The sequence below is a fragment of the Schistocerca cancellata genome, chromosome 1 (assembly GCF_023864275.1).
Source record: "Schistocerca cancellata isolate TAMUIC-IGC-003103 chromosome 1, iqSchCanc2.1, whole genome shotgun sequence".
NCBI classification, from domain to species: Eukaryota; Metazoa; Arthropoda; class Insecta; order Orthoptera; family Acrididae; genus Schistocerca; species Schistocerca cancellata.
Genome location: NC_064626.1, coordinates 777518049 through 777543819, shown reverse-complemented (window position 1 = coordinate 777543819; position 25771 = coordinate 777518049). Strand labels below are relative to the sequence as shown.

The 25771-nt window shown below is 43.7% G+C and overlaps 1 protein-coding gene across 1 annotated transcript in view; it reads left to right on the top strand.

The window, feature by feature from the left end:
- LOC126187393 (waprin-Thr1) overlaps window positions 1-11476 on the top strand; it is a 158643-nt gene extending 147167 nt beyond the window's left edge. The window contains exon 4 of the mRNA XM_049928449.1: window positions 11247-11476. Coding sequence (XP_049784406.1) covers window positions 11247-11359 — 113 coding nt within the window. The 3' untranslated portion in view covers window positions 11360-11476. The remainder of the gene's footprint in view (window positions 1-11246) is intronic.
- The last annotated feature ends 14295 nt before the right edge of the window (window positions 11477-25771 follow it).

Below are 25771 nucleotides of genomic sequence, written 5' to 3'. Positions count from 1 at the left end.
GAAGGTCATGCTGCTACCTTAAAATTTGTTAAAAGATTGTAAAATGATACCTTGCCGGTTGAATCTGACAGGTCAAAACAGGTGAAAATACTAAGAAACTCTAAAAAATTAGATGAGTTTGACATACTTATTGAGAGATTCCTTTCTGGTTGGAACTGAAAGACCGAAACAGGAGAAAATACTAAGGAAATCTAAAAAATTAAGTGGATTTGACATACTTATTGAGAGATTTCTTCCTGATTGAAACTGACAGGTAGAAACATGTGAAAATACTAAGTAAATCTAAAAAATTAGGTGAATATCACATTGTTGTTGAGGTGCACACCTTCGTCAATTCAAGCAATGCCGTGGTCACACGTCGTGATATAATGGACATGGCTACCTCGGAACTGAAACAAGAATGAGTGTCACAGGGAATAGTGGATGTGATGCAAATAATGTGAAGAAGTAGTGGAGGTATACAGAAGACCACCACCTTTATTGTGACACTCCGTTCTCCATCGCTACCCTAGTACCATCTGGCAGGTTTCTTTCTTTTTAGGGCTAGATTTTACACACCTCTGTGATGTGCTACGAATGCTAGCAATTTGGCCACATAACACTGATTTGCGAAAGTGAAAAAACTTGAGGGAAATGCGGAAAGGCAGCCGATAAACTTGGCACTGATCAGTCCTCAGCTAAATGCATCAACTGCTCTGAGAGACATCCACTATGGAGCTGATACTGCACAATATTCACCGAAGAAAGAAAAGTCCGAGAAATATGCAGAAGCAGTGTGTGCCACTTCCTGCGCTGAGGTAGATATTTCGACGCAAACCACGTCCAGAGAAACTAAGACGTATACCTGGGTATGTATCTACAAAAGCAAACAGGGTAAGGATACAGTACTCGAAGCAGCCATGACGTAAGATAAAAGCAAAACTTTAACACTCAATGTAGAGAAGAAAGTGCCTCTGAAATTACTCTTTCTCATCAACCTCGATGGGAAAATGGGCAGGGAAACGAGCACGACGTTGGGGTCAAGAACCGCCCTGGGTGTCGTCAGATGTCATACTGGCACGTGTGATTGATGAAGAGCACATCACAGACAGTCAGCTGTTTACGAGCAGAGTGAATGCCCCCAGGGTTGGGTGGACCACATTCCAGCCGCGGCCCACCGAGACGCTGATGCGTCCGTCCTAAAGCTATCAGGAACACCAAGGAGGCAGCCGGTCCCTTGATGTAGTGATGAGAGTAGTTCTGCAATGAGCGTGGCTATGCAAAGGTTCAGCCAGTGCCCAATGGCTGAGAATATTTTAACCTGTCGGGTGGCGAAGGCAAAGGTGAGGCAGAAGAGATTTTGACAACGGTACTTGAACTCCATCGGACATCCGTCCCCACAAGTAAGGAAATCAGTTAGGAGAATTTCACAACCGCCAATAGCAGCTGTACGAGAGCAGGGATGTCTCCTACAACATCGCGTCGCCCGGACAGTGGATGAATTTTATTACATTACCGCCAGTTGTAGTCAGTATCCAGCATTTTATCGCTATCGCGCAACACGGGAGAGGGATGGTTAGGATTTACACTACACCAGCATGGAGAAATACGAACAGTATTCCTCTCTAAAAAGCTGAACTCTATATTGTCACTTGCTCGTGGTTGTGTCCGCTATCGACCTGATAAGGTACAGTATGTTAAATTAGTTGAACGAGCTGTCGAAAGGGGTCGTCCTACGGATTTTTAATGAAGTTTGGCTGACAGGAGAAGTAGCAACTTGGGGGAAGTTGTAAAACTATGGAAGGCTCGTATCAACACCAGTAGTTATCTAGCGTCAGTATCTCCAGCTCCATAGGGAAGACCCTGGATTGAATGGTCAATTGGCGTTCTCGAAACCAAGTCACTACTAATAAGTCGCTTCCAGTGGAGGTTCAGAGGAAGTCATGTATCATTCGATAACCTGACCCAATTAGGACCAGCAGTTCAACAAGCTTTCCTAAGTAAGCAACACCTTGTCGATGTATTCTTCGATTTGGAAAAGGCCTACAGTACTTGCATAATATTTTGTTGTTGCTTTACAAGTGGGTTTTCAGTAGACGCCTCCCCACTTTCATACAGTTCTTCTTGCCACAAAGGTTTTTTAAATAGTGTGTCAGGAATGTCCTAACAGTGGTGTTTTATTTTTTAATCGAGAGGCTGCCAGGACAACTATTTTGTGCATTCCACTGGTTACAGGATTACTCGTTACCCTCTGCGTAGTATTCCAGGGCCCTTCCAATAACAACTGTTGGCATATTTGCTGAACTGCAATTCTTGCATTTGCTGAGTTACCTTTTGCTTATAACTAAACTGTTCTCTTCACGTTCCCTATACATCTTCTGTAAAGAAGGAAATAAGCTGCATATCTAGTTACTCCTGGTTTGTGAAAAACATTTATTTTTAAAATTATCTACCACTAGACACATGTCATTGTTATAGAACAGAATGTAAGCTATACTCACACACACACACACTGCCGATGGCAGGATTTCTTCTCATTTCAGGATGGGGTGGAGTTCAATCTTTGAGTTATGCGTAGAAACTTAAGGCTCTGAGCACTGTGGGACTTAACTTCTGAGGTCATCAGTCAGGAACTTAAGGGGGTTGTCTTTAGTGACGTTCTGCAATATTGTCTTCTTGTCACCTCGTTCTGCCAGCTTGGTAGTTACTCAGCAGAATGGACCAAATTATGGAATTTAATCTCGCGAGCCTAGGGCACACATGTGCTAGTCAGTTGACTGTGCAATCTTCTGATAAAAGAGGCGTGCAGCTTGGCAGCTCCTCTTATGAAGGTGAAGTACATCACTGATACACATAAAGTAGTCGGGAATCGTTGTGACAGATGTAGCGCCAGGCAGAGGCATGAGTCTGTAGCCTCTGCAGATGACTGATGTGCATCTCCACCGCATTGTCCCAGGCAAACACCGCATATTCGAAGAGTGAATGAATGAACGTCATGTTGACTGCAATACCCAACTGATGTGGAATCGTGTTCTGAGGGTTGAGGAACTACTATACCAGTCTTCCCGTGGCTGTTTGGCAAAAGTTCTTGATATGTTACTTCGAAGCGAGATGGAAATCAATGGTAATGCCCATGTACTTGTCTATGGTGCCCCACGACATAGATATTCTACAGATAGTGAACAATGGTAGTGCTGAGGTGTTTGTCGATGAGCAACCAAATGGCTTACGTCTTTCGCTGTTGAACTTAAGATGTCATTTAGTGACCCACTGAACCAAGTCCTCTATGGCTTGATACAAGAAATGCTGAGCGCCATATTTCGGCATATAGGGAATACTGGACTCGGACCTTTCTAGGTGTGTCCACTGTGTACTTTGCGTGCAGCAACAGTCCAAGGGCAAACCCTTGTGGAACGCTGGATCATTCTGAACACTTCAAATCCACCCACCCAGTTAGATAGGATCAGAGTAGGCGTACTTGTGGAAGAGGGCTCCCATATCCGAAAGCTTGTAGGGAAGCCCCTGATGTCAAATGAAGTTGAACGCTTTTGTTACATCAAGGAATATGATTCCAAAACACTCCCGGCATTCAGTTGCACCCACTGTCTCTTCCACAAGTCGAAACAGTTGATGTGTCAGCTTGTGGTGATGTCGGAAGCTAAGCTGTTCCCATGGCAGCAGGTGTTCTGTCTCAACATGTTGTGGAAGGTGACGTAAGTGAAGCTGTTTGAAGACTTTACTGAGTGCTGGTGAAAGACTGATACTCCACTAGTTGGTGAAAAGCCTGCAAGTCTTTCCAGGAAATGTAGCTACATTTCCTCTGTGCGACTTTTAAACTGGTATCGCAGTGAGGCAACAACCTGTTTCCTGATCATCAAGCGTGCTGTATTCCCTGATTTGAGTATGGAACCGCGAACTCCTGTATAAGATAGCGATTCGTTTCATGATCAAAACATTTGAATCCTAAGTTATAAACATTGTAATTGTTGTGAAACTAGTAGTCGGATTTTGAAGAACGAAACCCCGTTCAGTTTGTCTCTTTTTGAGTTATGATATTAACAGCAGAAATTACTACAGTCGCATTTTTAATAAAGCAACGTCGATAACAATAATTCTGTAACGAATACAGCTATGAATAGAGACTCTGTCGCTTAGTGAGGACATTCTAATTATGTGTAAGGGTGAAATCAGAATTATGATATCTTAAACAGTTCTGCAAATGTTTGGGATAAATTATCTGAATCATCCTGTATGTATTTACTCATTGTACAATGCACTAGAGAAAATTTATAATTCTAATCTGCACAGACATTGTGGCATTAATAGTCCCAAAATTGCATAGTACTGTCCAAAATTTCTTTTTTTTTTCTTGTTAGACCTGTTGCAGCAACATTTGGTCCCTCCATCTTTTTGTTGGCTTTCCAAGCACCTTTAAATTTACTGCACATATTGTCAAAAATTTAGTGGTTATCTTGAGTCCTCAATTCACAACGTACGGGATTTTTGCTTATTTTCTTCAACCATTTCATCTGCATCAAATATTTTCAATTTCTTCCTGATATCTATACTTCTTTTATAGTCTAACTTTGTGTTTCCTACTATGTTCCAGAGAAATTTTGTTTCATTGGGCTGTAATCTTATTTTATCTTTTTTTTTCATTACCCTAAATTCATTCCCGTATAGCAATGTCGGTACAGACATAAATTTACAAATTTAAGATAAGTTTCTGTTCTTACTTTATTTTGGAGAGATGTTTTAATGGTAATGTTTATGTAATAGAACTTCCCTGTTTTGTCTTTTTTATATTGGTCTCCTCTAAATGACAGCATGATCACTAAAAATCTATGGAGTGATGAAATTAAAACGCAGCTACTCATCCTTTTAAATATCCCCAGGACCAAAAGTTACATGGATTCAAATCAGATGATCTTGCAGGCCACATTTGTGGAAGACTGCATTAAGCAGATCTTTCACTGGGTGAGTGACGTGGTGTGTTGCCCTACCTTGAATGAAAGAGTAGTTTCCATACAGTTGTGCTCTTACAAAGCAGGAATCACACGCTGTATAAGGAGGTGTGGATAACTTGCAGACATCATGGTGCACATGACAAGCTCTCTAGGCGTGTTCCCTTCAAAGAAGTACAGACCAAGAATAAAGGTGCTTGGGGAATACACACCACACAGTCACATATGGCAAATGCAATGGCTCCTCAAGCACAACGTGCATTTTAACTGTACCCCAAATTCGGCTCCCTGAAGTGTAATGCGTGCCTCACCACTCTATAGAATATAACCCGGTACATGTCATCATCTTTTATCCATACCAGAAACTGAAGAGCAAATTCGGAACATTATTCAGATCATAAGGTTTCAGTTGCTGCACCATCTGGATCTTGAACGGGTACCTGTGTAAAACAGACAGCGAAACGTTCTGTACTGTTGACCATGGGTAGGCAATTCTTGTGACACTGGCAGAGGCCTAGCACTACGTGGGCACATGCTGCATGCTCAGTTACAGCAACAGCAATCCCGTCAATAAGTGGCACCGGGATACAATGCATTCCTCTTCCACGTGCCACACCAAGCTCATCCATGTTTTTGAATTTCTTTATTATCTTCTTGAAACCAGTTATTGACATTGGGCCTCTCCCCAGACCTTTCAGTCAGCAATACTCGCTTAATGCAGTACTGTAATTGTTGCTGCTCACATAAAAGTGTTTCACTTACAGCTCACAGTCTCTCTTCTCAATAGCCATACTCTATACTCACTTATGGCTTGTCAAATAACAGTGTAGATGTCACATCATCATACAAACAGTGTAGAGTGCTAAATTTGAACCTGGTGGCCACAATTGGAACTAACGCTTTTTCAAGGTAACTCGGTTCCAAATTAAAGCATTAGCATATGTGCCATGTTTTGAGGCCATGTGATAACTACAGCCCCCACTGGACCACTGCACATAGCTGCACCTTAATTATAACCACTTGGTACTTGCTCTACGATATTGTTTCCTGTTAGCATTGTTGTCCTTACTGTTTTTTACCCATAGAACACCATGACTTTTTTGTGTTGATACTGACATGTTATATACCTGACACATTTTGTGTAGCTCTTAGGCAGCTCCCTGCATTCTATCCTCACAGTTCCAAACCAAAAACTGATCATCTACAAATAGCATTGTCATTATATTACCTTGTTGATTAAAATTGTATGAGTAATTCTATAGTGGGAGTTTCTATTTCCATACAATTTTGTTAGTGTCAATGTTAAACTTGTTGATCGTTAACTCAACAAAACTGCTATATTGGAAATGGCTGTATGACTATGATCTGAATGGATCAGGTGCTAACAACATTTTGTCAGTAGAAGAGGTCAATCTATAGAGTGTCATGGCATGGCACCAACTGTAGTAGATGGTGACTAGGTCAGCTAGATGTTTGTTCAGTGGCAGTTACGTAGGAGAATGGTTGACCTTCAATTACCTTCAGAAGGTGAATTTCTAAGCATTGCCAATAAAACACATAAGAGCGACAAAAAAATCGTCGCTTTCAGAGATGTTAGTTCCTTTCTCAGGGAAAGAAGAGGAATAGGTTGAGGAAAGTTAGAAAGGAGGTACAGTTCACTTAGATTCCAAATTTGAGGGACCTACCTTGTCTGAGGATGAATGGGGAGAAAGACCCTGATCTTCTTTTTCCTCCCAGTAAAGGGCATGAAGAGTTCAGAAAATAGGAGAGCTTTTTTTCAGTTTTTTTACATGTCTGTTGATAATACTTACAATTACGTCTCCTAAGGATAAGTGGTGGTTGCACATTCTGTCCCTATGTAATTTTATATTTTTCTCAAGTCAGTTTTCCTTTTGATGCAATTGAGGTATTTAGGGATTTTTGTGCTGTATAAGTCATTCCTATTGAAAGATCAGCTTTTTAGCTGCACTATGCATGATGGAGAAATTAACAGAAGTAGAAATGCAACTGTTATACTTGGAGCCATGCTGATCAATTGTGTTGGATGTGTGCTCTATCTACACATCGGGAATAGTCCCTCTGGACATAATACAGTGTGCCCTTGCTTCCAATCTGGGCTGCAGAGATGAGCGTTGCACAATCAAGGTTAAAGTGAAATGAAAATGTTAAAAAAATAAGAAGATTAAAGTAATTTTTTTTTAATTTGAGATTTTAGTGTAGTTATGGCAATGTTCATGTAGCCATTATTTGATGATACATTGCTCATCACCATGTGAATATGGTGCTGCTTATAGATGTCTAGAAGGCATCAGGTTGCGATGGTAGGGTCACCGATACCTGCTGAGCAGCTACTGTGGTTGGTAGTAAATACGGTCACTAATGATGATAATGTTCCTGAGATGAAGAGGAAGAGAACTAAATATTGTGAGAAGATATGTAGGCTGCTTGTATGAGAGTTGGATGTAGGTCAATGTTAGCATGACAACTACTATTGTGGAAGGTACAGATGAATTTGGAATAACAGCTGAATTGAAACTGATGACCTGAATCAAGAATGCATGCACTACTGTTGTTGAATATGTATTCGGGGTGTAGACAGAGCCAGAATGTATAACAAGTACGTGTGTTGCTAAAAAAAAGGTTTGTATCACCTTCATGACTTGGATAGTTTGTATTTCTTTGTCCACAGGAAATCCCTACATACAGCAGCTTGTGTAATGGAGGTGAAAATAAACCTGCATTCTCAGTGTAGTTCCCTAGAGGGCACCGTTTCACCAATCATGACCAGGACAGCATGGCCTGTCTAGGCTCTTCAGTCTTCCAGCATGCCTTGGAAGGTCAAGATTAGATGTAGCGTGCATAGTTAACTATGAGTTAAAACTCGAGGTCAGATATGATGTTTCTGCAGGGTAAAGTCGCCAATGCCCATTAAATTTCACAGGCACTTATCCCCTCGCTACTACCATTTCTTCGACAGGAAGATGATGTGCTTTTTCAGCAGGATAATGCACGTCCACATACGTCTGTTGCGACGCAGTGTGCTCTTCGTGGTGTACAACAACTGCTGTGGCCAGCAAGATCAGCAGATCTCTCGACAATTGTGCATATATGGGACATGATAAAGCGGCAACTTACTCGGTCTGCAGGGTTTGAAAGAAACATTGCAACAACAGGCGCAAGATGCTGGTACAATCTGTCGCAGGACCCCATTTGGTACCATTATGATCGTTTGCATGAGACAACACACACCTGCGTTGCCGCCAGAGGGCTTACAATGCGTATTTATGCTTCTCTACTGTGACATGTGTTTCATTTGGTCTGTATTTGTTATCATGTACTCATACAATGTCACCTATCTTGTCGTGTAAAATGACCTTGTCCTTGAGGGTGTTGCATTTTTTCCCGGCAGTGTATTTGTTTTCTACAGTTGTTTGTAATACACAAGGAAGAGAGAGCGAAGCCTTTTTGAACCGTCGCGTCAAATCAACCAAAGTTCGTATCTCTAATTAAAGTCATTATGTTTGACAGTATGGTTGCTAAAGTACTCATAAAGGACATTAACACGGAGCGTGTCCACACTTCACCTTTATGACGGCTTGAACCCTGCTGGGGGCGTTTCAATGAGGTGTCTAGATGACTGTAAAGGAATAGCAGTCCTTTCTTCCTCAACAGCTCCACCTGGGAAGTTAGTTATGTTCGACGCTGCGGGCTGGAACGAAGTCGACGTTGTAGCTCACCTCAGATGTCTCCAATTGGTTTCAGGTAGCGACTGGGAGGCCAGTTCATTTCTGCCAGTTCATTATTGTCCACAAGTCATGGCCTCGCTACGCTGCTTTATGACGGGGTGCATTGTCATTCTGACAGAATCATCACCTCCGAACTGTTTCTCTGCTGTACCCACTATACAATGCTGTAAAATGTGTTCATATCCTTCTGCATTTATCGTTTTCTTAAGCGCAGTATGGGAACCACACTGGAACCACGAAAATCCCCCCGTACAGTACCACCACCTCCTCCTTACTTCACTGTAGGCAGTACACATGACGGCAAGTAACGTTCTACAGGCATTCGCCAAACCCAAACCCTTCCAACTGATTGCCAAAGGGTACAGCGTAATCCATCACACCAAAGGACTAGTTTCAAGTTTCCCACTCTTTACACCACCGCATCACGGCTTAACATTGACTACAAAAATGGTTCAAATGGCTCTGAGCACTATGGGACTCATCTGCTGTGGTCATCAGTCCCCTAGAACTTAGAACTACTTAAACCTAACTAACCTAAGGACATCACACACATCCATGCCCGAGGCAGGATTCGAACCTGCGACCGTAGCAGTCGCGCGGTTCCGGACTGCACGCCTAGAACCGCTAGACCAACATTGACTACAGAAACGTTTGGCTTGTGAGGATATGCTCGATAGTTGTACCTCATTTTTTGAGTTACTAAGCACAGTTATTATGCTACCTGGACTGCTGATTCTACTTTGGAATTCAAGAATGATTCGCCGGCCGGAGTGGCCGAGCGGTTAAAGGCGCTACAGTCTGGAACCGCACGACCGCTACGGTCGCAGGTTCGAATCCTGCCTCGGGCATGGATGTGTGTGGTGTCCTTAGGTTAGTTAGGTTTAAGTAGTTCTAAGTTCTAGGGGACTTATGACCACAGCAGTTGAGTCCCATAGTACTCAGAGCCATTTTTCAAGAATGATTCTTCCCGCTGATTTCATGCGATTTTTTTTTTTAGTCACCCTTTGCAGTGCCAACGGTCTCTGTAGGTCAACACATGAGATCTGCCTAATCTTGCTTTAGCTTCGATTGTTCCTTCTTGATTCCAATCCATAATCAGATCACCAAAGTCTGTTTGGGCATCTTTAGAAGGGTTAAATCCTCCCTGATGGATCAGCTGATCTGGTGACATCCAGTGACTACTCCACATTCAGTCACTGAACTCTCCCGACCGACCATGACTGCTGTCACTACTTCTCTACTGACAACACACGCTAATTCACGGAGCTTCATGCTCTGGTGAGTTGTAGGGTGAGCAGATCACGCCTTTCCTACTTCTGTCTTGGGATGTTGAGTGTTGTCTTCTCGTTTGAATCGTCCTCATGGTTGCGTTGTTGCTAGGGGGTCTTCTTGCTAATATTGCGGCGTTCCTTTACACCAGAAAAAGGTCTGGCCACCTTGTGGTCGGGCGCCAGTGCACCTGGTTGCCCAGGTTGCGGACGAGTTCGTTCTCCGACATCCGCGCGACTGCATAAAAACGATGCGCCGCTTGCCGGAATCGGTGAGTAAGCAGCGGGACTCCCGCTGTGCTGTGGAGTTATCCGGTGCTGAAGTCTCGTGGCAGGTGAAGCACTAACCTAAGCGCCTTGTTCTGGACCGTCTGCAGCTTTGCGATGGACGAGTCGGCCGCGTTGCCCCACACCACAGCAGCGTACTCCAACACTGGCCTGATAAGTGTAAGGTACAGAGTTATGTCGCAGTGTGGGGGCAGGGTCGTCGCTGGGTTGAGTAAGGGGAACAACAAGCGCAATCTGCCAAGCGCTTTACCTCTTACTTCCCCGATGTGCGCCTTCCACGTCAGGCGCCGGTTCAGAGTGACGCCTAGGTAGCGTCCGGTGTTCGACCGTGGGATGGGGCCTCCCATGATGCTGAGTGGCTGCAGGTCGGCAGGAATCTTCTTTCAAGTGAAGATCACCGCCTGACTTTTGGCTGCGTTAAACTTGAACCGCCATTTGGTGGCCCAAGCTCCAAGGACGTCGCAAGCCGGTTGCAGGCGGTGACGCATCAGCCTGGCGTTGATGCTTCTGCCGTAGAGCGCCGTATCGTCCGCGTATAGCGCAACGTGCACGCCCTGCCTCCTCGGAACGTCGGCGGTGTATAGTGAGTAGAGCAAGGGGCCGATGACGGACCCTTGCGGTACTACAGCTTCTATGGGGCGCACTGTCGACGTCTCGTCGTCGGCGCGCACGTGGAAGGTGCGCCCAGTCAAGTAGGATATGAGCAGGCGGGCGTGCGACACCGGTAGGCCTTGTGTAAGTAGCTTATACACAAGGCCGTCGTACCATACGCTGTCGAAGGCTCTAAAAACGTCCAGGAGTACCGTACTGACAACACAACACTCCCCGCCTCCTTTTATACTGTCAGGTCCGCCTCTCTAGTGGTCAATGCCGCATTTCATAGTGTGTCTGGATACTTTTGATTAGCTAGTTGTGTCTTCGTGTACATGAATAATGCTCTTTACAACTGGAGCGTGGTGAATGTCGTGATGTGATGTGTGTGAGTGGTGGTGGTGTTGCAGGTTCCGGCGGCAGCGGCAGCGGCAGCGGCGTCTACTGCGGCAACACCAAGTGCCGGCCCGGGCAGACGTGCAAGGCGGACCGCTCCACCAGCCGCCCTTCCTGCTCCCCCTGACTCACGTCGTTCTCATCACATTCTCGCTTATACATGCTAATATGTACCACTCGACATATTCATCTGCGTATGTCGCAATGTACTGCTGGTTCCACATATTCATAATAAATTAAAAGAGTGCATGTTTGACTAAAGCAACAGTGTACTTTCTTCTATTTGTTGTGCCTTGTTCCTCCTCAAGTTCACTTGCTTTGCAGCTGTCTTCATCAGAAATGCGAAAGAAGCCGTTTCATTAATTTCTATAATAACTATCGGAAAACTTTGAGCATGTCCTACATGAAGAGGACTGTTTAGAAATGACGCTTTTCTACGATTTTCTTTTGACACTTGACTGTTTCGGAATTAGCTTCTTAATTGATTTCTGATTAACTTCTCATATTCGGGGTTAACAGTCACGTAGTTTTTTTAAAGGACGTCATATTGGCCGTCAACTCTAAAAATTATTTATTTCACAATTGCAGTTGCAGCCTTTGGTTCATTTTCAAATGGTACTGCAAAAGATTTTGCTTCAGCACACGGCAGCCTTTACAATCCTCCGACAGGTATTTATGTCATCGTCAAAAACTAGCCTTTTCACTTCTGACGGTGACATGTATGCATATATATCGGACATGTCCGAAAGAACAGATACCATCTTAGTATATATATAGTTAAGGCTCACCGCCCACTTGACCATCTTCTTCTTCTGTGCGAATGCACAAACAGTGCCCGAACTTCTTACGGGAATCGGCAACGCGCCGCGAGTAATGAGTATAATGGGCGGGGGCACTACCAATGTAGTGCGGGGCAATACGTTGAGAATGTGGGTTTCGCGGGAGGCGTGCCAGAGATAAATCCCTGCAGCCGCGCTATCCTCTGTGTCCTCGGTGGCTCAGATGGTTGCCGGCACGGTAGCTCAGCGTGTTCGGTCAGAGAGCCAGTTGGCCTCTGTAATATTAAACTGAGTGAAGGATCAACCACCGGACTTGAACGGGAGCAAAAAAAAAAAGAAAAAAAAGGATGGATAGAGCTTCTGCCATGTAAGCAGGAGATCCCGGGTTCGAGTGCCGGTCGGGACACACATTTTCATCTGTCCCCGTTGACGTATGTCAACGCCTGCAAGCAGCTAAGGGTGTTCATTTCATTGTTATTACATGTATATATGTCGGATGATTTTAAAGTCTGCTCGAAAATGGTCCAAAGGCCAGAAATTGTTAAATCAATGCCGGCCGCGGTGGTCTAGCTGTTCTAGGCGCGCAGTCCGGAACCGCGCGGCTGCTACGGTCGCAGGTTCGAATCCTGCCTCGGGCATGGATGTGTGTGATGTCCTTAGGTTAGTTAGGTTTAAGTAATTCTAAGTTCTAGGGGACTGATGACCACAGATGTTAAGTCCCATAGTGCTCAGAGCCATTTGAACCATTTGTTAAATCAATAATTTCTACAATCAACGCCGAATATGATATCCTTTAAAAATAATGAATTTCTGTTCTAGTAGAAACCTACATGATTTGCTTTGGGACCATTTCGAGTATGTAGTAGAGTTAAAGAACCTCGCTTGGTACTAACAGCCGAATACCGGCAAAAAAAGAAAGGAAGGATGCTTAGAGTCAATATCTCGTGTACGCCAATACCATTAGAAACGGAACATCGCAGTTTTATCTTCTCAGAAATCAGTGTTGCAGAGCAAACACTTCTGCAGAGTGAAATGTTCACTCTATGAATTAATACATTATGAATAATATCCAAAAGTGGTCTTATATTAGGAATGATCCCGACATTCGCCGAATCGATATAGTCAAACTGACATAAAACTGAATTCGAATGCCATCCTTCCGAATATGAAATCAGAAACTAATTTTCTGCAGACTGACGGAAATGATTGATGCACCTATAATTTTGCAAACAATTTTCACTATGGAGTTTTGAAAATACTGCTGCTGTATTCGAGCTTTGAGCTACAACACATAATTAAATTAGAACAGCTGGCAGTAACAAAAAAGTAAAGAAGATTGGATGTTTAGCGTCCCGTCGACGACGAGGTCATTACTGCCGGAACCGAGACTTAGGATGGACAATGATGAGAAAGGAAACAGGCCGAGTTCTTTTCACAGGAGTTATCACGGCATTCACTTTAATCGATTTGGAGGAAACACGGCAAACTTAAAGCTGATTGGCCGACCTGAGATTTGAATTTCTCTCTAGCCAAAAAGGTGTCCATTGCTTTAGCCACGACAATGGCAGTAGCTTTGCTATTTGAGTCCCAGTCCGCTCAGGAAGCAATATAACAGACCAGTCTCAGCTGTAGAGTGGAATACTCTCTTTATAAATATACATATTTGTTATACCTACTATTGCTCGCGCACCCAATGAGTACACTGCAAGACAACACTGGTCTGAGATAGTACTGGCTCGCGGAGTTATCTAAAGTGACCACAGTCAACCACGTGTGTAGTGCTAGTTTTTTCAAGCCTCTTTGGGAAGTTGCCTTATTTACTTACCGATTTTTATGCATCCAGTTTGTGAAACTAATTTATATACACAACACATATAAGTGTGCCATCTACAGTCAATAAAACGGCTTATGTGTACCAACTGCATTGACGTAATTAAAGTACATTATCATTGCTTTCATTTTCAACAAAGTTTTCTATTCTTGGCCACAGCTAAATTTATCATAGTTGCCCTTCACATATTTAATAGCGTATTCTGAAAACAATCAACATGTATCTATTTCACAGACTGAAACAATACGAAAATAAGCCTATTCTATTAAATGAAAACCTATGGGTCACTTTTCTGCTTGTGAATTATTACGTGTGCTAACTGACTACTTTAGGAACGCATTACTGTATTTCATTTCCAGGTACAGAGTGGTCAATTACTGCCATAACTGATTCCTGGCTTTCACACGAGACGGCCAAAAATGGCTGTCGTGTCTCTGGCCTTTTCCAGGCTTTACTGACAATGATGCTGAGTTGACTGTTGATCTGCCTCTCAGCAGACATTAATGTGTCTGCCATCAGGTCTCGCAGCAAAGTGTTCCACAGTAGATGTCTGTCTCCTTTCCCTTTGGCGTTCAACCAACTTCTCTCTGATCATATTATTACTACTGATTCATCATCTCGAAGTCTTCGTCTCGAATTATTTACTAGCAACTTTCGTTGCTTTTGAGTATGCCCTGTTTTCCAACACTAAAAAGTCATTTACCGAAAGATGATTGCAAGGTAATTTTTGGTTTTACAATTCTAGAACAATCTTCAATCTCCTCGTCCTTTTAGACCGTATTATGTACGAGTCGCACACACAGTAAGGGTGCCTAGAGGCCAGCCGAGCAGAGGTCGGTTCCAAAGATAAAATATCGCTGGACTTGCGTGAGCTGTTATTGTCTAAAGAGATGCTTTTCTTCCGGTCTTGAGATCAGTCCATATATCGGCACACTACAGTTGCCGTAGCTTCTCTCCATAGGTAACTAATGAAGCTGCAGGAGATGCAACCTTTGTACCCCGTTCTTAAATTTCCAAGGCTAAATACTCACATACAGATACTGTGCTACTGACATTAACGTTCTTTCGTGATTTCAGTCCCGTCCTATTCACGCACATTTCTCATTGGCTCTCACCTTCCTGTAATATGTTAACTATTTATTTAATGTTCTTTGTACATAAGGCATTACTTCTTCCTATTAGGCTGTAATGTACACTCATCTGCATTTGCACTCAGTTGTAGGTCATCCACAAGGAATTTTTTTAAACCTTTTTCAAGTAGAAGTTAGTCGGTCGCGAAGTTGCATTATGAAATAATTTTTGTAGGGCGTTTTGTTGGCAGAGAGATGCGAACTCGAAAAATTGAGTAGCAGTGAGGCATTCCTGTACAAACATTCGTTTTCTGAAATTTTATTGTAAATAAGGACAAAAATGTTTTATAAAATATCCTTAGAATCACGCTCACTCTATACGTAATCCAGGTTTTCTATAATATCCACCACCATCTGCATCACGAGAGAGGTGATGCACTCCACAGGAGTGAAAGATGTAATGGTTTACTCTGCGACCAGCGCTGGAAAGTAGTCTGAATAGACCGTCGCTCGGAACTGCTATGACATTAACACGAAATTTTAAGCATACATAATGTACGAGAAATAGTCAATCCAGATCACAATAATTATTTATTTATTTAACCGGTTTCAGACTAAGCAACCATCTTCCGAGCAGTAGCTCCTTGATGACGTGTGGGACTGGTTTTCGGTGCTGCTGTGCGGAGCAAGAAGCACCGTCGACAACTGCTCTGTTATGCTGTTAAAAGCGATCGCTGCCGTTGCATAATGATATCAGAAACAATCAAGAACAAATATCTGGGAGTCTGTGGCTCTGAATAGTCTTCACAGGGAACAGCATCTTTTTTATCTTCTTTACCGGCTGAAAAACGGTTTAGTCCTTAGTCGGAAGGAATACCATTTCCTGACGTTCTTGTGTTAACCGACCGGGCTTGTGCCTACGCATTCCAGACATCTTTGACTTGATCTTCCGTGGTCGATATGAATTTTCTCTGAACAGAAACATTACATGGGTTTTTCGTCACCGAGATGGTTCTCATTTAAGATGCTTTCAATTAAATGGATTTTGGATAGGATGATGGATGCTGTGCCCGTTTTGACATCGGTCTGTGTTGCTCGTTTACGATACACACAGTAGCCAAGTGCACCGTATGGATTCCGGTCAATCAAAACGTCTAAGAAGAGCAGGTTTCCTTTCTCCATTTCCACTGTAAACTTCATGGTGGTATGACATCAATGAAACTCTGCAACGTCTACCTGTCATGACGCCAAATTAAATGGGTATCCAACTCAAAACGATAAAAGCAGGATGAACCGTTGAAGGCGATACAAATGAACCCACAGTATCCTAGCGCTCGTTTCAAAATATTTACCATTTTATAAAAAGTAATTAATGGACAGCACGTTCCAAAACAATGCTATAATTTTTGGAGAGAATTGATCACCCGATTGATACACTATCTTCAGCAGGGACATTCGTAAATATAGTAACGATAGCACGTTTAGACTGATCACCTATACCTACCATCGTTTGTTTGACAAAAGTTAACAAACGAGAGGACCTGAGACATAGCGGAGCTAATTCACGCAGTGATACAAAACCAATAAAAATTTATTTATTATTTTCAGCACTATCTATTTCAACCAGTTAGGACCATCCCAGACGATAGTCATCATTGACTGAAACCAGTGTCTGAGGACAACATTTGTAATCAAGGGTAGCAAATGAAGAAAAAAAATCCTGAACAGTTGTACGTTGAGTGGAAGTTAGAATGGGTGCCAGTAACGTTAATATCTCGCTGCCATGGTCATCAGTGGAGTTTCGTCAGCTCCTTTCCAGGAAGATGTGTATACTATGGAAGTCTCGGACTTTTACATAGGTAAGATATAACGTGATACGTTCACCGTAACCATTTTATACAACAATTCTATTGATAAAACGTCATGCTTACGATAAAAGAAAAAAAGACAGACTAATGAGAGTGTGATCTCACATTGCTAATGAAATAGTTTAAATGTTCTATTTCAGCAACTTTTACAAACAAGCTATGGCGACAAACGGTGCTACGCCTGTCTGTGATATACAGGGTGAGTCACAATACTATTGCCACCTGGAATAACTCCGAAAGTATGATAGAAACTGAAAAGTTTATGGGACGAATGTTGCATGGGACAATGGGGGCCATAATATGACGTTGGTTTTTTGTTGCTAGGTGGGGTCGCTTCAGAGATATGAAGGTCACTATGTTTTTTAAAATGGGACGCTATAGTTCGGTACTTATTTTCTAATAGCGGCTATCGAGACGAATCCAATGTTGTTTAACAGTAAGGTCTTTCAAAGTCAACGAAGTTCACAAAAGTGGCATGAACGTCCATTTACAGAAGGTGTTCAAAGTGATGACCATTGGTATCAATGCAGTGCTGCAATCTTCTTATCATGGATTGAGTGGTATTCCTTATCACTTCGGCATTTATCGAAGCACATGCTCTGACAATTCTCTCTCGTATATCGTGCAAATAGTAAATATTCGCCGAATACGAAGTATCCGTCAAACGTTCCATTGACATGTAAACACCATTCGACGGTTTCGCAATACAAGATTAATAGGAAAAGTAAGACTAGTATCGTCGAATCAAGCAAATGCGAATGATGTATCCCTTCGAAGAACAAGTCTATGAGCTCCTCATTTACAGAGAACGCAAATGAAATTCAATGAGTGCTAGAGACTTATACCCAGAAAGATATCCTCAATCTACTCACCCTACACGTCGTACATTTAAATATGTGTATGATAAATTGAGAACAACTGGATCTTTAACGCATCGGAAACATATCCGGGCCGGCCGTGGTGGCCGAGCGGTTCTAGGAGCTTCAGTCCGGAACCGCGCGACTGCTACGGCCGCAGGTTCGAATCCTGCCTCGGGCATGGATGTGTGTGATGTCCTTAGGTTAGTTAGGTTTAAGTAGTTCTAAGTTCTAGGGGACTGATGACCTCAGATGTTAAGTCCCATAGAGCTCAGAGCCATTTGAACCATTTTGAAACATATCCGGCATAAGAAAGTTATTAACGAGGAAACGGAAATTGGTACTCTTGCCACTGTGGTTCGAGATCCTTGTGTTAGTGCGAGTCAAATCGCAAGGGAATCTGGCAAGAGGCAGAGTAGTGTTTTATGTAAGTCTGCAGGCTTTCGTGGCCGTTGTCACTGAAGTTAAAATCTTCTGGGTTATAGGGCCGCGTCATGTTTCTTCTAAAATGTTCGACGTTTCGACCCCTCTGCTGGGATCTTCCTCAGGATCTTTTGGTGTCCACTACTGCTAGGACACTGAGATCCTGAGGAAGATCCCAGCAGAGGGGTCGAAAAGTCGAACATTTTAGAAGAAATATGACGCGGCCTAATAACCCAGAAGATTTTAACTTCAGAGTAGTGTTGTTCGTGTTCTGCATCGCCATAAATATCATCCTTACCATATCAGTCTGCACCAAGAATTAACTGGTGCGGATTGTATGTGTCGCATTGAATTCTGCCGATGGGCTCAACTTCAAATTCAGTGGGGTAACACATTTATTAATTTTATTTTATTTACTGACGAGGCTACATTCACGAACCATGGAAATATTAATTTGCGTAACATGCATTATTGGGCAACTGAAAATCTATGTTGACTGCGGCAAGTTGCACACCAAAAACCGTGGTCGGCGAATGTATGGCGTGGGATTCTGAAGGACAGAAATATAGGCCCCTATTTCATCGAAGGAAATCTTAATGGTAGGAAGTACACCACAGTCCTGCAAGAAACATTAGGTCTGTTATTGGAAGAAATAGTTTTAGGAACACGGAACAGAATGTATTACCAACACGATGGGTGTCCGGCAGAGTTTCTCGCTGATGGCTAGAAATGAGTTCCAACTACACCTGAAGATATGCGAGAGAGAACTGTCAGAGCATGTGCTTCGATAAGTGCCGATGTGATAAGGAATACCATTCAATCCATGATAAGAAGATTGCAGCACTGCATTGATACCAATGGTCATCACTTCGAACACCTTCTGTAAACGGACGTTCATGCCACCTTTGCGACCTTCGTTGACCTTCAAAGACCTTACTGTTATACATCATTGGATTCGTCTCGATAGCCGATATCAGAAAATAAGAACCAAACTATAGCACCCCATTTAAAAAAACAAAGTTAACCTTCATATCCCTGAAGCGACTCCACCTAACAACAAGAAACCAACGTCATATTATGGCTCCCGTTGTCCCAAGCAACTTTTTCCCCACAAACTTTTCAATTTATGTGAGACATCAAGGTAAAAGAGAGGTGGTGTCGACGTTTCGCGATCTTTATTTTCAAACACTTACAAACGCTGCTCGAAATTACGTTCAAATGGCTCTGAGCACTATAGGACTTAACTGCTGTAGTCATCAGTCCCCTAGAACTTAGAACTACTTAAACCTAACTAACCTAAGGACATCACACACATCCATGCCCGAGGCAGGATTCGAACCTGCGACTGTAGCGGTCGCGCGGTTCCAGACTGTAGCGCCTAGAACCGCTCGGCCACTCCGGCCGGCTCGAAATTACGTCCCATTGCTTGAATGCCTACTTTGCAACAACGCCTGAGTGATTGCCGCTTCCGTTCAAACAACCCAGCCAAAGAGGGTATGCCATCAGAGGCTGCCATAATTCGCACTGTCTGCTCTTCATCCGTATCGATAGGTGCTTCGTGAACAACAGGTTTCATGTGTTTCCAGACGAAAAAGTCAAGGGGCATCAAGTCGGGGGAATGTGCAGGCCATCCGCTGGCCCACCGTATCCTATCCAGTTCTCTCCAAAGGTCTCATTCAAATGATTTCACACCGTATGAGTGAAGTGCGCATACGAACGTTGGTACCACAGACGCTGTGGCAAGTTGATGGGACGTGTTATAATAACTTTGAAAGTGTTTCCTTTTAGAGGGTTATGTATCCGTTTGTGTTCAGCCGGTAGGGAAGCATGTATGGACCAGTCAGATTATCGCCTACCAAACCAGCCCAAACACTTACGACGAAGCGCTCTTGGTGACCAGGGACGAAAGTGGTTGCAGGTGCCAACGCATGTTGACTGTGGCTGCTGAACACACATTCCCTTGTGAATGATCCTTCATCAGTAAAAAGTACTGTGTGGGAATTAAGGTTGAATGGCACACTTCTGCAAAAACCACTGGCAGATGTCAATGCGATGCGGAAAATTTTCTGAGTTAAGGGCTTGAACTATCTTAAAGCGGGAACGATGCAAATCATCTTCATTCCACACACTCCAGAGAGTTTAATGGCATACACCCACTTCTCGAGCAACATTCCTCGATCTTGTAAAGGGTGTGTTTTGCAACATTGCTAACGCCTCCTCTCCAAACTCTGATGTAGACACTGTGCGTTGACGACCGCGTCCGTCTGGTTTTCGCACCTACATCGTAAAATAAACGCATCGGGTTTCGATGTAGGTCTAAATTGCACTTGCACGATTACGACACCTTGTCAATGGACAACTCCCCTGTATCTCATAGGGAGCTATGGATGGCGACGAAAGTGCGTGGATATGGCACACGACGATTGGGAAACCACTGAACGTACAAGCGTTGAGCAGCCAGAGCATTTCCATCCGCTCCCCGTAAGCATAGTGCATGTCTACCCTTTCCTCCCAAGAAATCGCTCCATTTCCAGTCCGCTCCACACAGTACCAAACACAAGTGTGTCCTCGTTCGTCGACACACTGACGCAGGGCTAAATAGACTTTGTAGTGTGCCCAGGTGCAGCCCTCTATGCGACATCGTATCAAACTGGCATATACGCTGGCAAACGCGATGCTTTCGTATCCCAACAAATGCTTAAAGAAACACCCTGGTTTTGTCCCGCCCGGAATACCTGCTACCACGTCGGCTCGGATGGCGAGCTGTGTGCCTACCTACCTGGCGGCGCGCGACGCTGGTAAATGACGCCTACTGCCAAACACTAGGGGATGTGGACATGTGTTGCTGTGTGAAAGTTGCTTGTTATGACCTATTCTACTACCTTTTCACTTTTTACATTCATTTCAGAAACACCCTGCAGTAAGTGAACTATTAGGTTGGTGCATAAGTTCGTAGCATTTTTGTTTTGCATGTTTGTATTTCGTGTTGAACTGGGTTTATTTAACGATTTTTTTCTTGTAGTCCACTGTTGCTATCTGGATTTACATATTGTCATTTTGAGACAATGAATGGAGCTGTGCGCCCCAGAAAATGGAGTGCTAGGTGGAGAAATCGGAACATTTCCCATATATTCTTATGTTTGTGTTCAGCAGAGGGGTGCAGCAGCGGAGACAACTGGAAACATTTTCACCGTCTATGGGGATAATGCCACTGGACAGAGCACGGCAAGAACATGATTTTCTCGTTTTAACCAGGATTGTTTTGACATTAGCGATTCTGCATGTGGGGGAAGGCCTTATGGTTTGAAGAAGAAGGTTTAAACGTATTAATCCACAATGATTCACGTCAGAGTATTCGAGAACTGGCAAATGTGATTAACTGTTATCATTCCACCATCGTTCGACATTTTGATGAATGGGGAAGGCTCAAAAATCGGGTGTATGATTACCACATGCTTTAAGCCAAAATCACGAAAATCAGCTGACGGCCGTATGTGCATTTCTGCTCGCTCGTCATGAATTGGCTTCTGAACAACACCGACCATTCCTGTCCTGTATCGTTACCGGTGACAGGAAATGGGGGTCTATACGCTAAAATACGGAAAAGAAAGCAATGGTTGAGACCAAACAAACAGCAACTCGTCGTACAAAAACCTGCGTGCTCCAAAAAAAAGATAATGTTCTGCATCTTGTGGAACGGTGACGGTGTGGTGTATTACGAATTGCTTCCCCGCGGTGTAACCACCACTGCTGACACGTATTGTTAATAACTGAGACGTCTTGCAGACGCAGTCCAAGAACAACGACCAGGAAGACAGCTCGAAGGGATGCAACTCCGCGATGACGCCCGCGCGCATTCTACTAGGCAGACAAAAAACACTACAAGGAGTTTGGTTGGAAAATCTTTCCGCACCTACCTTATTCCTCTAACCTTACGCTCTCAGCTTTTCACCTTTTCCGCACTCTATCGAAAAATCTTCAAGGAACTTAATTTCCGGAAGAAAATGCTCTCCGAACATGGCTCCAGGATATCTTTACCTCAAGACCACAGGACTTCTACAGTCGCGAAATCGAAAGTTACCCCAGCGGTAATAGACTGTTGTAAGTAGTGAAGGAGAATATATTATTGATGACTTAAGTCTCTGTTACGTGTAACTGTTGTGTTTATTATCTTATGCAAAAACGCTACGAACTTACGCACCCACCCAATACTATACGCAAGCAACATCGTCACCCTAGAATTTACGTTTCTGTGTCTTTTTCTTGCTATTATCGAACCAATATGTATTTATCAGTATTTTCAATTACATAGCACTTTTTCCAAAATGGTAAATTCTGTGGTCAAATATCTTAATTCCGTTGAGCTTCTTATTAGTGATATAGTCCTATTTTCCTCCCCCCATGAACCATGGACCTTGCCGTTGGTGGGGAGGCTTGCGTGCCTCAACGATACAGATAGCCGTACCGCAGGTGCAACCACAACGGAGGGGTATCTGTTGAGAGGCCAGACAAAAGTGTGGTTCCTGAAGAGGGGCAGCAGCGTTTTCAGTACTTGCAGGGGCAACAGTCTAGATGAACTGATCTGGCCTTGTAACACTAACCAAATTGGCCTTTCTATTCTGGTACTGCGAACGGCTGAAAGCAAGGGGAAACTACGGCCGTAATTTTTCCCGAGGGCATGCAGCTTTACTGTATGATTAAATGATGACGGCGTCCTCTTGGGTAAAATATTCCGGAGGTAAAATAGTCCCCCATTCGGATCTCCGGGCGGGGACTACTCAAGAGGACGTTGTTATCAGCAGAAAGAAAACTGGCGTTCTACGGATCGGAGCGTGGAATGTCAGATCCCTTAATCGGGCAGGTAGGTTAGAAAATTTAAAAAGGGAAATGGATAGGTTAAAGTTAGATATAGTGGGAATTAGTGACGTTCAGTGGCAGGAGGAACAAGACTTTTGGTCAGGTGAATACAGGGCTATAAATACAAAATCAAATAGGGGTAATGAAGGAGAAGTTTTAATACTGAATAAAAAAATAGGAGTACGGGTAAGCTACTACAAAGAGCATAGTGAACGCATTATTGTGACCAAGATAGACACGAACCCCACACCTACTACAGTAGTACAACTAGCTCTGCAGGTGACGAAGAAATTGATGAAATGTATGATGAGATAAAAGAAATTATTCAGGTAGTGAAGGGAGACGAGAATTTAATAGTCATGGCTGACTGGAATTCAAGAGTATGAAAAGGGAGAGAAGGAAACATAGTAGGTGAATGTGGATTGGGGCTAAGAAATGAAAGAGGAAGCCGCCTGGTAGAAATTTGCACAGAGCATAACTTAATCATAGCTAACACTTGGTTCAAGAATCATGAAAGAAGGTTGTATACATGGAAGAACCCTGGAGATACTAGAAGGTTTCAGATAGATCATATAATGGTAAGACAGAGATTTAGGAACCAGGTTTCAAATTGTAAGACATTTCCAGGGGCAGATGTGGACCTTGACCACAATCTATTGGTTATGAACTGTAGATTAAAAATGAATAAACTACAAAAAGGTGGGAATTTAAGGAGATAGGACCTAGATATACTGACTAAACCAGAGGTTGTACAGAGTTTCAGGGAGAGCATAAGGGAACAACTGACAGGAATGGGGGAAACAAATACAGTAGAAGAAGAATGGGTAGCTTTGAGGGATGGCAGCAGAGGATCAAATAGGTAAAAACACGAGGGCTAGTAGAAACCCTTGGGTAACAGAAGAAATATTGAATTTAATTGATGAAAGGAGAAAATATAAAAATGCAGTAAATGAAGCAGGCAAAAAGGAATACAAACGTCTCAAAAATGAGATCGACAGGAAGTGCAAAATGGCTAAGCAGGGATGGCTAGAGGACAAATGTAAGGATGTAGAGGCACATATCACTAGGGTTAAGACAGATACTGCCTACAGGAGAATTAAAGAGACCTTTGCAGAAAAGAGAACCTCTTGCATGAATATCAAGAGCTCAGATGGAAACCCAGTTATAATCAAAGAAGGGGAAGTAGAAAGGTGGAAGGAGTATATGGAGGATCTATACAAGGGCAATGTTCTTGAGGACAATATTATAGAAATGGAAGAGAATGTAGATGAAGATGAAATGGGAGATATGATACTGCGTGAAGAGTTTGATAGAGTACTGAAAGAACTGACAGCCTTGAGAGAGCCAGTCCTGACATAACTCTACCATCTGGTGAGCAAGATGTATGAGACAGGCGAAATAGCCTCAGACTTCAAGAATAATATAATAATTCCAATCCCAAAGAAAGCAGGTGTTGGCAGATGTGAAAATTACCGAACTATCAGTTTAATAAGTCACGGCTGCAAAATACTCACGCGAATTCTTTACAGACGAATGGAAAAACTGATAGAAGCCGACCTCGGAGAAGATCAGTTTGGATTCTGTAGAAATGTTGGAGCACGTGAGGCAATACTGACCCTACGACTTATCTTAGAGAAGAAAGATTAAGCAAAGGCAAACCTACGTTTCTAGCATTTGTAGACTTAGAGAAAGCTTTTGACAATGTTGATTGGAATACTCTCTTTCAAATTCAGAAGGTGGCAGGGGTAAAATACAGGGAGCGAAAGGCTATTTACAATTTGTACAGAAACCAGATGGCAGTTATAAGAGTCGAAAGGCATGAGAGGGAAGCAGTGGTTGGGAAGGGAGTGAGACAGGGTTGTAGCCTATCACCGATGTTATTCAATCTGTATATTGAGCAAGCAATAAAGGAAACAAAAGAAAAGTTCGGAGTAGGTATTAAAATCCATGGGGGACAGATCCGGAGATCTTACTGGCCAGGGTAGTTGACTTACACCTTCTAGAGCACGTTGGGTGGCACAGGATACATGTTGACGTGCATTGTCCTGTTGGAACAGCAAGTTCCCTTGCCGGTCTAGGAATGGTAGAACGATGGTTTCGATGACGGTTTGGATGTACTGTGCACTATTCAGTGTCCCATCGACGATCACCAGTGGTGTACGGCCAGTGTAGGAGATCGCTCTCCACACCATGATGCCGGGTGTTGGCCCTGTGTGCCTCGGTCGTATGCAGTCCTGATTGTGGCGCTCACCTGCACGGCGCCAAACACGCATACGACCATCATTGGCACCAAGGCAGAAGCGACTCTCATCGCTCAAGACGACACGTCTCCATTCGTCCCTCCATTCATGCCTGTCGCGACACCACTGGAGGCGGGCTGCACGATGTTGGGGCGTGAGCGGAAGACGGCCTAACGGTGTGCGGGACCGTAGCCCAGCTTCATGGAGACGGTTGCGAATGGTCCTCGCCGATACCCCAGGAGCAACAGTGTCCCTAATTTGCTGGGAAGTGGCGGTGCGGTCCCCTACGGCACTGCGTAGGATCCTACGGTCTTGGCGTGCATCCGTGCGTCGCTGCGGTCCGGTCCCAGGTCGACGGACACGTGCACCTTCTGCCGACCACTGGCGACAACGTCGATGTACTGTGGAGACCTCACGCCCCACGTGTTGAGCAATTCGGCGGTACGTCCACCCGGCCTCCCGCATGCCCACTATACGCCCTCGCTCAAAGTCCGTCAACTGCACATACGGTTCACGTCCACGCTGTCGCGGCATGCTACCAGTGTTAAAGACTGCGATGGAGCTCCGTATGCCACGGCAAACTGGCTGACACTGACGGCGGCGGTGCACAAATG